Source organism: Meriones unguiculatus, chromosome X (genome assembly GCF_030254825.1).
Source record: "Meriones unguiculatus strain TT.TT164.6M chromosome X, Bangor_MerUng_6.1, whole genome shotgun sequence".
Taxonomy (NCBI): Eukaryota; Metazoa; Chordata; class Mammalia; order Rodentia; family Muridae; genus Meriones; species Meriones unguiculatus.
In genome coordinates this window covers 67,306,376-67,320,040 of record NC_083369.1, presented here as the reverse complement: position 1 = coordinate 67,320,040, position 13,665 = coordinate 67,306,376, and the positions used below count along the sequence as shown (strand labels likewise).

Here is a 13,665-nt window from a genome sequence, read left to right as displayed (position 1 = left end):
CCCTCCTCTGGCCTCTTATAAACATACAAATTACGTCTTTATACACAAAATGTCCATCAACACATTTTTGTAATTACCAGATCATACAGTTGTCTTTTGAAATAAACCAGACACATACAGAGAACTATTGCATGATGTCACTTGTGCATGGATTTTTTTAAAAAAAGTAAAAAAAAAAAGTAAATACCTAGAGATGAAAAACAGAACAGAGGTGACCAGAGGGACTACAGCAGTTGAGGAAATGGGGCATGTATAGCACAGATACATAACAGACGAGTTATATGACATAACAGACAAGCTATGTGAACCAATATACAAATCTACAAAGTGACTAATTTAATAAAGCAATTAGGAAGGAAGTAGATTTAATTGTTCTTCTCATACATGAAAGAAACTATGTGAATCCAGATATGTTATTTACTTCTATATAGTGACTATTTTTGTTATCTAAATATATCTCATAATCTCATTTTGTAAACTTATATATATAATAAAATATATATTTCAATCAACTTTAAGAGTATCTATAAAACCTGGAATGTATATAAATCTCTGGAATGTATTTACAAGTTTATCCTACTGTTGTTTTGTTTTTGTTTTTGTTTTTTGTTTTTTGTTTTTTTCATTAATGTAGGCCTGAAATGGTATCAGCTCCTTGAGAGACCTCTCTTTAGTATTTGTTGTAGGACAAGGATGCCGGTGGTGACTACTATTCAAAATGATTTGTTTGAGTTCTTTAAATATTGCCAGTAAACTTCTGTTCTTGATCGGTTCTGTGAACATTGGGTCATTATTTCAACCGCCTATCAGGCAGTTAACAAATGTGGCTTAGTTTTTATTGCTACTTGCACATGTCCCCAAAGTCATCTTGGGCTGAAAGATTAGGACAAACTTAGGTTTTTACTGAGCATGAACTCAGTTATCAATGTGTAGCTGGACTCTTAGATTCCCCAGAATAGGTGTTTAGAGAGCTTCAAAGCTTCCCATGTACAGCTAATTTTACAGCTTGTCCTTATAAGTTTTTAGCCATTTTATTTTTTCCAACTTTTTCACATGCAAACACACATACTTGCACACACACACACACACACACACACACACACACACACACTTTATGGAAAGCTGTATTTTTTTAATAGATAGGGTATTAACATGTAGCCCTGGCTATCGTGGCACCTATTGTACAGAACAGGTTGACCTCAAAACCACAAATATCTGCCTGCTTCTGCCTCCCAAGTGCTGTTGAAGGTGTGCATCACCACACTAGGCCTGGCTAAGAAGTTGTGATTTTTAAATAGCTGTATTGAATAATGACCCCTCCCCCCCCCCCCAAGAATGCTGACAGCAAAAGTGTTCTCTGAATCAAATCAAATAAAGGAGAACTCTTTAAGAAGACTCCTACACAGGTCAACATGACAATTATTTGGAAATAAGACCTTACAGTTTCTCCAAGCTCAATTGTATTAGTCGGTGGCTTTGAGGTTACAGTTGTGTGGATCTTGGAGATTGCTGGTGTTCAAAGATACTGTGGAGCCTGACAGGGAAAATGAAAACAATGCAAGATAGGACACCAAAAATCTTAGTAGTCTTACTTAAATCCAGTCATCTTTCTTGCATAAATGCTTCTTGTTTTGTTGTGTTTGATTAATTTCCAGCGTTCTGAAAAAGTTTATTTTGAGAGTGTTATAATATTAATGAAGGGTCAAGATTTCAGAGCCCCACTACACATTTCTGTGAGTCTGCAGCTCAAAGATGTGTTTTTGTCCATGAGCAACTTGCGCTGTAGACAAATATTTAAGAACTAAATCCAGTTACAGATGCAGTTCTACAGTCTGTTGCTCTGCTTCAGTTCAACTTTACAAGTGGCTTTTGTACTTTCATTACTTCCTCAAGATTGTGCTTCTTACACTTAACAAACATAGCCACACACAATCAAATAAGAACATGTCAATTTGCAAGCTGTTACCTTCTAGGGGAAGCTGAGTACGGAGTATCTTAATATAATATAGAGGTACCTCTTGAAAAACTTTTAAAGCTCATTGTGATTAATTAATTATTTTAAAATAAAATTAGAAAAATGATATTTCAAGCAACTAAAACCATTTCAAAGCTTAAAGTACCAAGTAAAAGAGCGTTAATGTATAAGTACCTTGCCCTAAATGATTGCACTACTGGGCATACACCTTAAAGAGACTCTAACATACAACAAGGACATTTGCTCAAATATGTTAATAGCAGCTTTATTCATAGTAACCAGAATGTGTAAACAACCTAGATGTCCCTCAATGGAGGAATGGATACAGAAATTGTGGTACATTTACACAATGGAAACTACTCAGCAATTAAAAACAAGGAAAACATGAAATTTGCAAATGGTGGGAAATGGAAAAGGTCATCCTGAGTGAGGTATCCCAGAAGCAGAAAGACACACATGGTATATACTCACTTATAAGTGGATATTTGCCATATAATATAGGATAAACACACTAAAATCTATAGTTCTAAAAAATCTAAAGAACAAAGAAGACTGTAGGTAAGAGGTTAAATCCTCATTCAGAAGGGCAAACAGGATAGACATTGAAAGTAGAAGACAGAGATCAAGGCAGGAGCCTTCCACAGAGGGCCTCTGAAAGACTCCACTCAGCAGAGTATCAACGGAGATACTGAGACTCATAGCCAAACTTTGGGCAGAGTGCAGGGAATCTTATAAAAGAAGGGGAAGATAGAAAGACCTGAAGGGGACAAGAGCTCCACAAGGAAACCAACAGAACGAAAAAATCTGGGCTCAGGGGCTCCTGCAGAGACTGATATATCAACCAAGGACCATGCATTGAGGTAACCTAGTACCCCTGCACAGATGTAGTCCATGGGCATTTCAGTCTCCAAGTGGGTTCTTTAGTAAAGGGAGTAGGGGAAGTTACTGGCATGAACTCAGTTGCCTGTTTTTTGATCACCTTGCCCTTGCAAGGTGGCCTTACTAGGCCACAGAAAGAGGAATCAGATAGTCCTGATGAGACCTGATAGACTGGAATCAGATAGTAGGGGAGGAGTATCTCCCCTATCAGTGGACTAGAAGAGGAACATCGGGGGGCAAGAGAGGGAGGCTGGGACTGGGAGGAGATAAGGAAGGAGGCTATACCAGGATATAATGTCAATAAAGATAATGATGATGATGATGATGATGATGATGATGATAAAAGGGCAAAAAAGGAGAGTTAACTTTGTCTCTTTTTTTCTTACAGGACTTGTATCTGCCGCTGTCACTGGATGACTCTGACTCACTTGGAGATTCCATGTGAAAGCTTAGAGGTTAAGTCAAAGCCTATCATCATAGCAGAATGCTTTCGCTCAAGTGACCAACAAGGCTATTGGTGCTTAAACATTTTTTTGTTGTTGTTATTTTTCAAAACACTCTGTAGTATGTAGGGTTTATTTTTATGTGACTTTTCCTCTGGGCCACTAATTCACAATTACCAGTTATGAGAGACAGATTGATAACCATCCTTTTGAGTGATTTTCCAGAACTGCAAAATGTGCTAGTCCATGACCTTTCTACTGAATGCTTAGGGGCCTTTGTATTTCCCCAACTCAATTCATTCAAATACTAGTCTTTCTTTTGTGGAAAGCCGTTTACATACATATCACTTAAAATGTTTGTGTGTGGGGGAAAACATTCATATGCAGATCTAAAAGTGAAAAACCTAAGTGTCCCTTGCCTCTGTATCTTCAGAATGCTGGAGGATCTCAGAAGAGTGGCAAGCCAGATCCTTGGTCTCACTCTTTGCTCTTACATGAATCCCCAGTGTATTGTTTAGCATTAATCCTGGCTGTTGAGAGGGAGAAACAGCAGCTACTTATAATGTGAACACCATGTGCTTAGGGCTATGGTATAGAGCTAGCTGAAAGATATAAGGCAGAATTGGGGGCAAAAACTGCCCAAGTTTCAGTAGGATTTACATTAAGCACAGTGGATTCCTGGTCAACCCCTCTGTTGGGAAAATTTTGAATCAGTAAATAATTGATGAGTTTGAGGTACATGATGTCACATATATGATTCTTCCAGGAGGCTTTCTAACATACACAGTTACATGAATGGTATGGTATATCCATCTAGCTCAGTTCTAGCTCTGTTCTATTGGATGCCTTGTAAACAGCCAACACTACAAACACTGTGAGAATTTGTTTTCAGGTCTGACACCTTTTGGTAGCTTTTTATAGCAAGAAACCGTATCCTTTTTATAAAACCTCAAGTCTGTATTTCAGGAGAAAACTCTTCAGGCTCCTTTTTTTATAAGCTGGTGATTTTTTCCTTTATCTAAAAAAACACAAGCAGAAAATTTACCAAAAAAAATGCAGAATACTGTAGTTTAGAAATCATGCTCTCACTGCCAAACAGAAAGCTCCAGGAGAAAACACAATGATTAGAGGCCAATTCAATAGAATTCAGTCTTTTGATACCTTTTTAACAGTTACACTTACAGTAATAATTTCGATGTGGACCAGAAATTCTAATTATATTTTAAATGAAATGTTATGGCATATTTTAAGTAACTCTTTTCTATCTATAATCCTAATATTTCATACTTAAGATGCAAAGACCTTTCACTTGTCTTTAACATTAGAAAGGATTTCTCTTTATTAAGGATTGATCACTTGAAACAACTCTCAGTTTTTGAGGTACAGGTTTATAACACTGCTTTTTGTCTGTAATCATAGCCCATAATAGCCAAGACAACTAAATTTAGGTGAAAGCCATGCATGCTAATTCTGTGTTTAATTTTAATAGATAGGAAGATTTCCTTTGTAATTGTTCAGATAATTTGAAAGGTGCAGCATTCAAAGCCAAGATGTTGTTTGGCTGCTGAATGATAGGTAGTTGTCCCTCCATTCTAAGTAGAATGAGTATGAAGTTCATGTGTGTGTGTGTTTGTGTGTTTGTGTGTGTGTGTGTGTGTGTAGGCTGCTTCATAATTAAGAAATATTGCAGAACAACTCAACATGAATTGATGGCAACTCGGTGGCATTGCTGATGTGCAGGGGAAGTAGGATGGAAGGGGTAACTAGAGCCCCCTCAAAACTTTTCAGATGTCCTTAATTACAGGATTACAAGAAACATTTTCTTTTTTGGTTCAGGAGAAGTGGGATGATGAGAGTTCTGGTTTCTGGTTAAACTGGTCATTGAAGAGCCCCAAATGATGAGGTTTATTTGTATACCCACATGAAATGATTAAGAAGCCCATTTTGTTCAGCTCCTATTCCTTTCTAGAATCTCAGTGATTTCTTAGTGCCTCCAAGAACATTTGAGTTAATTAGAGAAAATTGGTATTTGGGATGGATTGAAATTGTGGTGGGAGGTTTATTTTTAACCTCTGGGCCAGGTCCTCCAACAAGATCCATGTGGGTCTTTCAGCACATTACATGTAGTCCTCAGTATTCATTTAAGATGAAACATGGAGATCTTATTGAAAGAGTAAATGCAAAGAAAATTCAAAGTTACTCATGCTCAGCCTTCTTGGTAGTTCTCTGAGTATTTCCTTACTTGTAGCTTATAAACCACATCTCAACAGTGCCCTTTCTGTCTTTCTTTGGACTACAAGAAAACATTTAACAAATATTTTTCATTTGTACACAGGCACATATACATGTAAACAAGCTTTTTTTTCTCTACTAGTTCCTGTAACAGGGCTTGGTATAGTAGAAGACTTGCCTCTAAAAATTTCATTTTATATTGGTTCATATTCAAGTAATTCCCTTGCATAAAGTTCCTGCACTACTCTTACTCAGTCTCAGTTTTACCTAGTCTAGTTTTACCACTTTAGTCTCATTGAGTTCAGTATGCATTTTCAGGAAGCATTTGCCACTGCTTCTCATAATGTCTCCCTCTTTGTCACACACACACACACACACACACACACACACACACACACACTCTCTCTCTCTCTCTCTCTCTCTCTCTTTCTCTCTCTCTCTCTCTCTCTCTCTCTCTCTCTCTCTCTCTCTCTCTCTCTATGTTACTTGTTCCTGCCTCTTGACTTTTCTTCCCCACGGAAACAGAAATAGGGGCAAAAGGGGAAATGTATATATGGGGCTGGCTTGAACAACTAATGTCCTAAGTAGTGCTAACTAGAAATAAAGTAAGAGAAAAGCTTCTTATAACTGTTTTGGAAAGGATAGCTACTAGCATGACTGCTTTGTGTCCTTATGAGCTTTAGGCTTAGTCTAGACTGAATCATAACTTTTTTCAGCTGGAAGGAAGCTTAAGATCACATCATCTTCTCCAAAGTCTTCATTTTCTTTAGGCCAGAAAAGACAAGTAAAGTGATTTCCTCCCAAGTAAAGTGCTGAGATTAGAACCTATATCTCTTGGCTCCTATTCCAGGGTCTTTTCTAACTAGCTAGTATTGTCTTCTGCAAAGATCTTGAAAATTCGTTCCCAGGGTCATGTTGCATCCTGGATCCATATGCTGTTTTGTTGATCTCAGCAAGAAACCCACTCAACAACCTAATCTTGCCCTTCCTCCTCAATTTCACATTGCTTTATCCACATAGGCTGCAGATGGCTCCCAAAAGAAGGGGACATCGAGGTTTTGAGCACCAGAGGCTTGATGGGCCACTTTGAGGAATCTTTCCAATAGGCCCCTGGACTTCTGTTTGATCCAAGTAGAATGGAAAATGACTATGTTCCTACTTATAAGCTTCCTTCAACCCCATTGCATGCTGATTGTTCCTCCCAGGGTTAAGGGAGTGGTTTCTTGTTTCCAGCGCAGAGAAAATAAAAATAGCTTTGTTTATCCTTTCTCAGATGACTTTTAGTGTTGAAAATACTAGTCTAGCTACCATTACTACTAACAACAATTGCCTTTAAAATATGGTAGTGAGCCAAGCTAGAAGATAATCAAGTCTTGTGTTTGAATTCAGTCTCAATGTCCCCATAGCCATATTGCCTGATGCAAAAAATTTTCAGGTATAAGCAAGTGGTTTTGTCACTAAAATGTGAACTGGCTGACATTAAATATTTATATTTGTACCAAAATAACACACAGAGACCTTACACAGTATATCCTATCTCTTTGTGTAGCCTGTTTCTGTGACTTTCCATGACAGAAATTAGGGCATCTTAATCTGTATGTATAGATTTCTTTGCAGCAAGGCTCTCTGGGAACTAACGAATATTAATTGAAATCTTAAAGACCTCTTACTAAGTTCACCCAACTTCAGGAACTTCTCAATTGTTCCTTCTCCAGTTGGGAGTGACCAAGGAATCCTAAAGTGGGTATGTAGCTTCTATATTCTAGTTACCCTTTAGAAACATCCAGCCTAAGTTTAAGGCAAGTAGCCCAATGCTTGATTTGTATAAAATTGTGTCTCTATACCCAGTCTCTTCAATATTCTAGGTGGAGATTTTTTCCATTTCCTCTCATATTTGATTCCAAATAGATTTTCCTTTTAGAAAACAGAGAAGTAAACAAACGTCCTTGGGATGGGAGAAGTAGCATGTCCATGTGTCCCAAATGAACTTCTGCAGTCGTGACCTTCTTTCAAAAGATGAGGTTGCCTCAGGGACAGCTGTTTAAGAGACTTGTGTAGCAGAAGCCCTGTGACAACATAGATTTACTGACTTCCTGCCCACTGGTCTGGTTGCTATGGAAATAGAAGGCATTGGATATTTCTCTTTCCTTCCTTCTTGTCAAAAATTGTGACTGGAGCCTGTTCTTGTGCACATAGGGCCACTTGAACCCACATCTAGGCCTTAGTTATATATTGCCTTCCCTATATTAAGAGGTTTAGCTTCTACATTCAAACTGGTTTTCTCAGTAGGCAGCAATATTTTGAAGCTCCTATGGGGAGTGGAATAGTTCACTGACTTCTTGTGCTTTCCTTTCGATTAGAGAGGTATCTTCCTTGGGTAAAGATGGAGTTTCCTTAGTCATCACACTAAAAGCCTCATTCTTTACATCTAGCCTCTTAGTGTTGATTTGAATGTCCCTTCTTTAAGGATTGCTGCAGAGCTTACACGTTGCCTAAGCTGGTGTGAGACTGGCTATCATTTGGGAAGTCAACTGTTTCTTAAGTTTACAGGTGTCAAAATCTTATGGAATTAAAAGTGAAAATTTGTTTTTCCTATCTCCCGTAGCTGGGGTTAGGGAAGCAGAGAATTCTTATTGGAAAATAAGACACTTTCCTGCTTGGCTAGAAGGGCAGGTAAGTTAAAAAAAAGTCAAAGAGAACATAGAAGTCAGAAGAGAAAATCTTATAATCTAAAGCAAAGACCTGAATGCTTTGAAATTTCTCATTTCTGGGTGATAACTCAAATAACTAAGTGGCTTTTTGTCGTTTTACTTCCCCTTTTCTTTCTGGATGCCTACATTTGTTCTCATCAATCTCTCATTCTATAGTAAAAAGCATCCATTCTTTGACTTTTGTGGTCCTTCCCCTTCTTTTGAAATCCTTTACACTTTCCTGCCTCTGGGTATGTGTCTCTTCATGGTTGGTAAGTTTTGTCTTGTGACTGAAAAGAAATTATTTAGTCTCAGTGATTCCTGGTCCTACCCTTGTTCAGTCACAAGTAGGTTGATAGAAATCAACCTAATTCTGGCCTTTTCTTCTAATCTGTTTTAGTTTCAGCAGATCTTAGCATCATCCTTTACAGCTCATGAATGTTTGGTCTTTACTTTCTTCTAAGCAAGCATTGTACAGAATATTTTGTGCTTCTTCTTCTTCTTCTTCTTCTTCTTCTTCTTCTTCTTCTTCTTCTTCTTCTTCTTCTTCTTCTTCTTTTTCTTCTTCTGTTCCTCCTCCTTCTTCTGTCTACCACCTTGTGCAGCGTGCTCAGATAAATAATCACCTGAACAGGAAAACATCCACTCATCCATTCCAATTGGCAAAAGTCTTAGTTGATTTCATGTAGTTTGCTCATAGTTTTAAAAACCTGCAATATAATATCATGAGAGATCACAAGAAATTGTTCCTGTCATTTGGTTCGGCTGAGTGGAGAGGGGGGAATCAGAGACAATTTGTTTAAACATTTACCAGTACTCATTAAGCTCTCTGTTATAACATTATGATCTGTATTTTGCCACCTGTTGAATTGGTAAAGATAAACTGGTAGGCAATTGAAGCTAATTTAAGTCGAAAGAGTATTTAATAAGTCCAGGCTACAGAGAAATAATGCTTAATTGAAATGTATTTGTTCTTCTGATACTACATTTGCCTAAACATTTAACACAAACTGTTCTTGATTCAGCACTGCCTGTCCATGTCTGAGTAATTAGCAGGCTGCTAATTAAACAGAGTGCACAACCCCTGGGAATGTCAGTGTCACTGCTTGGCAATACTATACGCATTGCCAAATTTTCCAGTGACTTTTCTTCATAAGTTCTCTTAAAAGTGTTTGAGAAAGTAACAGGTTATGCTAAAATACATACAATGTTTGGTAGTGTATTGTATTTTAGCATTAAGCCCACAACCCCTTATTATTTATACACAGCTAATGCATGGTTTGAAACTGCTTTTGCATTTTTTCGTGTGCAGTAAATTATTACAAATGTTTTTGGTCACCTTTTTGTGCCATTAAACTTGTACAGAAAATGATTTTATGGCCATTTTCAAAGGGAGAAAGTTTAAAATGGAAACAGCCTACCCTTTCTGCCCTATAGCTGTAGTTAGGATTGAGTAACTGTAGCGAAACAGCTGTAATTGATGGTTGTAGTGTTAGAGTTGTTAGCTTGCTAGTGACTACCTTTGAAGAGTAAATGCATGATCGTGTACATCACATTTCTTAAATTGCTCATTTTAACCTCTGAAAAGAATATATACTTCCATGTGGCCCTCTTCCGTCCATTCACTCCCTGCTCCCTGGTATCTTACAATTAATTGTAAATAACTGATTTAGGGGCCAAGAATTCCTGCCAAGTAAAGTCGGCAAAGAGCAAATAAACCAAAAAAGGAGGATGAAAAGAATTTTACAACAATTTCTCAGAATTTATTAACCATTTCTCAAGGAATGGCATGGTGATCAAATACTCAGTTCTCTTTTACACAAAAATCAGAGGCAAATTGGGAGTGTCTTTGGCTGCCAGACTACATTGTAGACCTGAATAATTCTTAGAATCACACAACCCAAAGATGTCCCTGATCCTTGCATTAGTTGTAAGGTATTTGGAGACATCAGAAGTCTGATGACCAATAATTATTCAGGGAAAACAGAAAAGCAAACCTGAGACAGACATGCAACAGAGATTTCTGTGTTTCAGCTATCACTCAGTCAGCAAAGGCAAAGGCATGGGTTTAAATACATTGCTGTCTGCTTCCCAGGCAAACTTTTAGACTGTGAGTGATGCAAAGGCAGTGTTTCAAGAAGACACTCTTTTTTTCGGTTTATTGTTCTGTCTTGGACTGGTATGTTTGGCAAGGCCCATGTAAGCTGGTAAGAGCAGGCCCTCTTAATCTCCTGTGACCTTTAATCTCCCCCACCATAATTTGATGAGGGCTCTTTGGCTCGAGGACTTCAAGGTTGTCTAGAGAAGTTCCCCCATGTGTGTGAGGTGTTGTAAACTGTGAACACTGTGCATCTTCAGTGTTCAATACCGGGCAGCCAAAGAGCTGCTCTTGCAATCTTTTTTTTTTTTTTTTAAATTTTTGGCTCTCAAGCTCTGTTTTCCATCAAACTCTCATTTCTGTGTACATTTGCAAGATGTGTGTAATGTCATTTTCCAAAAATAAAATTTGATTTCAATATTTCTGGCTGACATTCTCTTTTTTCAATCATCAAACCAATGATCATATAACCACAAAATGTCCGAGCTGGCAGGAAAGTTAGACCTTAGATTGTTCTTCCCCTTAATTATATAGATGAGGAAACTGAGAATCAATGTATGATGGAAATACCATAATTAACAGCACAGCATGTTTGCAGCATATATGATCTTGAATATCTCTCTAAAGTTGAGCAAGAATCAAATCTTTTTGTGTGTATAAAATATTTTGGCTAAGGTATACCGTGTCACCAAATAAGAGACAATTTCTATTACTGTGCTTTCAGAAGGTATAGGAAGACTCTTCACATTTCTTGAAAATACCTTTATGTGCTGTTCATTAAGAGGTTACCTGCACAGCCATTATGGAAGAAAGGATCCATAGATATTGAATTCATAAATATCAAATTTATCCTTGGCTTGAAAGACTAGCTTCTCACACAAGACACTAGAATGAGAAGAGGTTGATGAAAAGTTCACAGTGCATACCTAAACTTTGTTGCAAAAACATCCATCCTTAGGTACTGCCCAGGACTGAGAGGATTAGGAATTTTTCCCTTCCAAAGTATTTATTGGGTCCCAGAAGCATCGGTCTGGTTGAGACAGATAAAGTAGATCAGTATGTAACTTCTCGGTGTTCCTAATTCAAATAAGAGTTTGATGTAGACTTACTAGGTCGATTTAAATAAAAATTTCTTTAAATGTTCATTGCTCTCTGGAGGAAAGAAAAAGATCAGTTAAGCTATATGTATGTGTGTGTGTCTTTAAAATCAATACCCTCAAATTAAAGTACTGTTGTTTTGAAACTATATCCTTTGTACATTTCAATGATTGAAAATGTTCTTTTGCAAAAAATTGGGCAGGGGAGTTAAATGGGTATTATTTTAAATATACTAATCAAACAAAAATTAAGGTAACTAATCTCACAAGGGCTTCAAGTCAAAGCTTTGTCTTTTCTTTTACATTCTAGTCTGCAGCAAACACTGGTTTAGTTTAAAAGGAAAAAGAAATGAAAAAATAGGTTGAGTTGTAAAAATCAGTGATTTAATATTTGAAAGGAATTTTCCCCAAGGGTGCCCTACCTCCCAGTGTCTCCCTCCACCTTTCATCCTCCTCTTGACCTCACATTGAGTAACAGCAGTTCATCAGCATGATCTCAGAAGCTTGTGGGTGAAGCTCAGCCTCAGGCTCTTCTCCACAAACATGGACTCAGGAACCCTGAGACCAGGACCCAGTGGTTCTGGGTGAGCTACTTCTACAAAAGGGTTCTGAAGCCCTCCCTCATTTGGAAACTCCCTGCTCTGGTAAATTCCATTTTTTTTCTTTTGTCAGACTTAGCTAGAAGGGATGATACCATGAGACATTAGGTTCAGTGCCTGCATCTCTAACTAAATATCAGACTGAAGAGACTATTGTTTGTCATAAGATTTCTATAATCATAGTTTTTTTTGAGAGAAATATGTTTTTTTTAATTTTAAGACTAACACTTAACATAAATAAAAAAGAATCATTCTTCCCAACTATTTCAAGGAGTCAAGATGGGAACCTGAGATGAAGAGCAGAGATGTGGTGATTATAGGAGTGTAGATGTAGAAATGCCAGAAATTAGTGGGCCAATTGGAATATGGAAGAAACGGAAAACAGGAAAGAGAGACAGCCTATGCTTGATCAATTTGGCTTGAATTCCTCCCACCCCCTGTTCTCTAAGTCTTCTCCGCTCCTGACAGCCCAGTAGCCTCTTACATACCTCCTCCCCTGACTGTAGCCCTGGCACTACAATGCTCATTCACACTTACTCTTGCTGACATAGTCTACCCTTTTTTCCTTGCCTAGAAAAATACCCTCTGAATGCCCTTTTACATTTCTCCACCTGTCTAAATGTCAAATGTAGCCAAAACCTACCAGCAACGGAACTTAACGCATATTTATAAGAAAAACAAACCCAAACATGGAGAAAAACTGGCAAATTTCTATCCTGAACTTTCCAGGGCAGGCCTGATCTTATGCAACTTTTTTTCTACTTTTCCAAATAAAGATGATTTGTTAAACATCTAACTAAATGTGATTTTGTTTTTATGCATTTCTAAAAAAGAATTTCCATAAATACACTCACAATTTGGAAAACATACCTTGTCAGACCACACATCTGGACTGAGGATGTGGAAAATGGGGTTCCTTTAAGGGAGAGGTTTTCCCAAGTTTCCTCATTAGCTTGTCTGTACTCCCCCATCTCCATGACAGTATGGGAGAAATACTGCCCTTCATTTCTAGTCTCTCATTTTCAGTACACTATGACACCAAGAAAGTCTTTCAGGTGACTTGCTTATATCAAACCTGACTGCCTCGAGGAGACAGCATTGGGTAAAAAACTAATTTCTTTTTAAAACATAGAGGCTGCTGATTTTCTCCAATCGAGAAGAGTCAGCTTAAATTCTCATAATTCTTCCTTTTCCTTGCCTGTGTACCTCTGAATAGTTCTAAGAATGCTTTCATGGACCAAGAGAGGGATGAGTCCTACATTTCTGTATTAAGGGCTATGACCTCTCCCATCCTGAAATTAACCAAAACACATAGAATTGCAGGCTCTCAAAGGTGGACAGGCCTTTATAAGCAATTTGTCCAATGTTTTTCTAAGTTTCCTGGGAGAAAATTACATGGAGAAGTTATTACAAAGTCCAGTTTCAGGATCTAGTCTCAGTCTAACTTTACTAGACTGTTCAGTAGGCTGGGAAGTGGTACAGAGCTAAAGAGCATCCGTTATTATTTCATCTGTGAATTTTATAGCACTTTCTGAACTTTGCTGTGGTTAGTATCACCCAAGCATCTTGTGAGAATGTAAAGCCTGATTTGGAAGTTGTGGAGAAATCAGGTTCTGTGATTTTCCTGAGGTACTCATTAATTTTTCTAAGCT

The 13,665-nt window shown here is 37.7% G+C and overlaps 1 protein-coding gene across 3 annotated transcripts in view; it reads left to right on the top strand.

Moving 5' to 3' along the window:
• The window catches only part of Dcx (doublecortin), a 77,963-nt gene extending 67,228 nt beyond the window's left edge, over positions 1 to 10,735 (top strand). For all 3 annotated transcript variants that reach the window (XM_060374278.1, XM_060374276.1, XM_060374277.1), the window contains exon 7: positions 3,243 to 10,735. In XM_060374278.1, coding sequence (XP_060230261.1) covers positions 3,243 to 3,299 — 57 coding nt within the window. In that variant the 3' untranslated portion in view covers positions 3,300 to 10,735. The remainder of the gene's footprint in view (positions 1 to 3,242) is intronic.
• Positions 10,736 to 13,665: the final 2,930 nt, after the last annotated feature.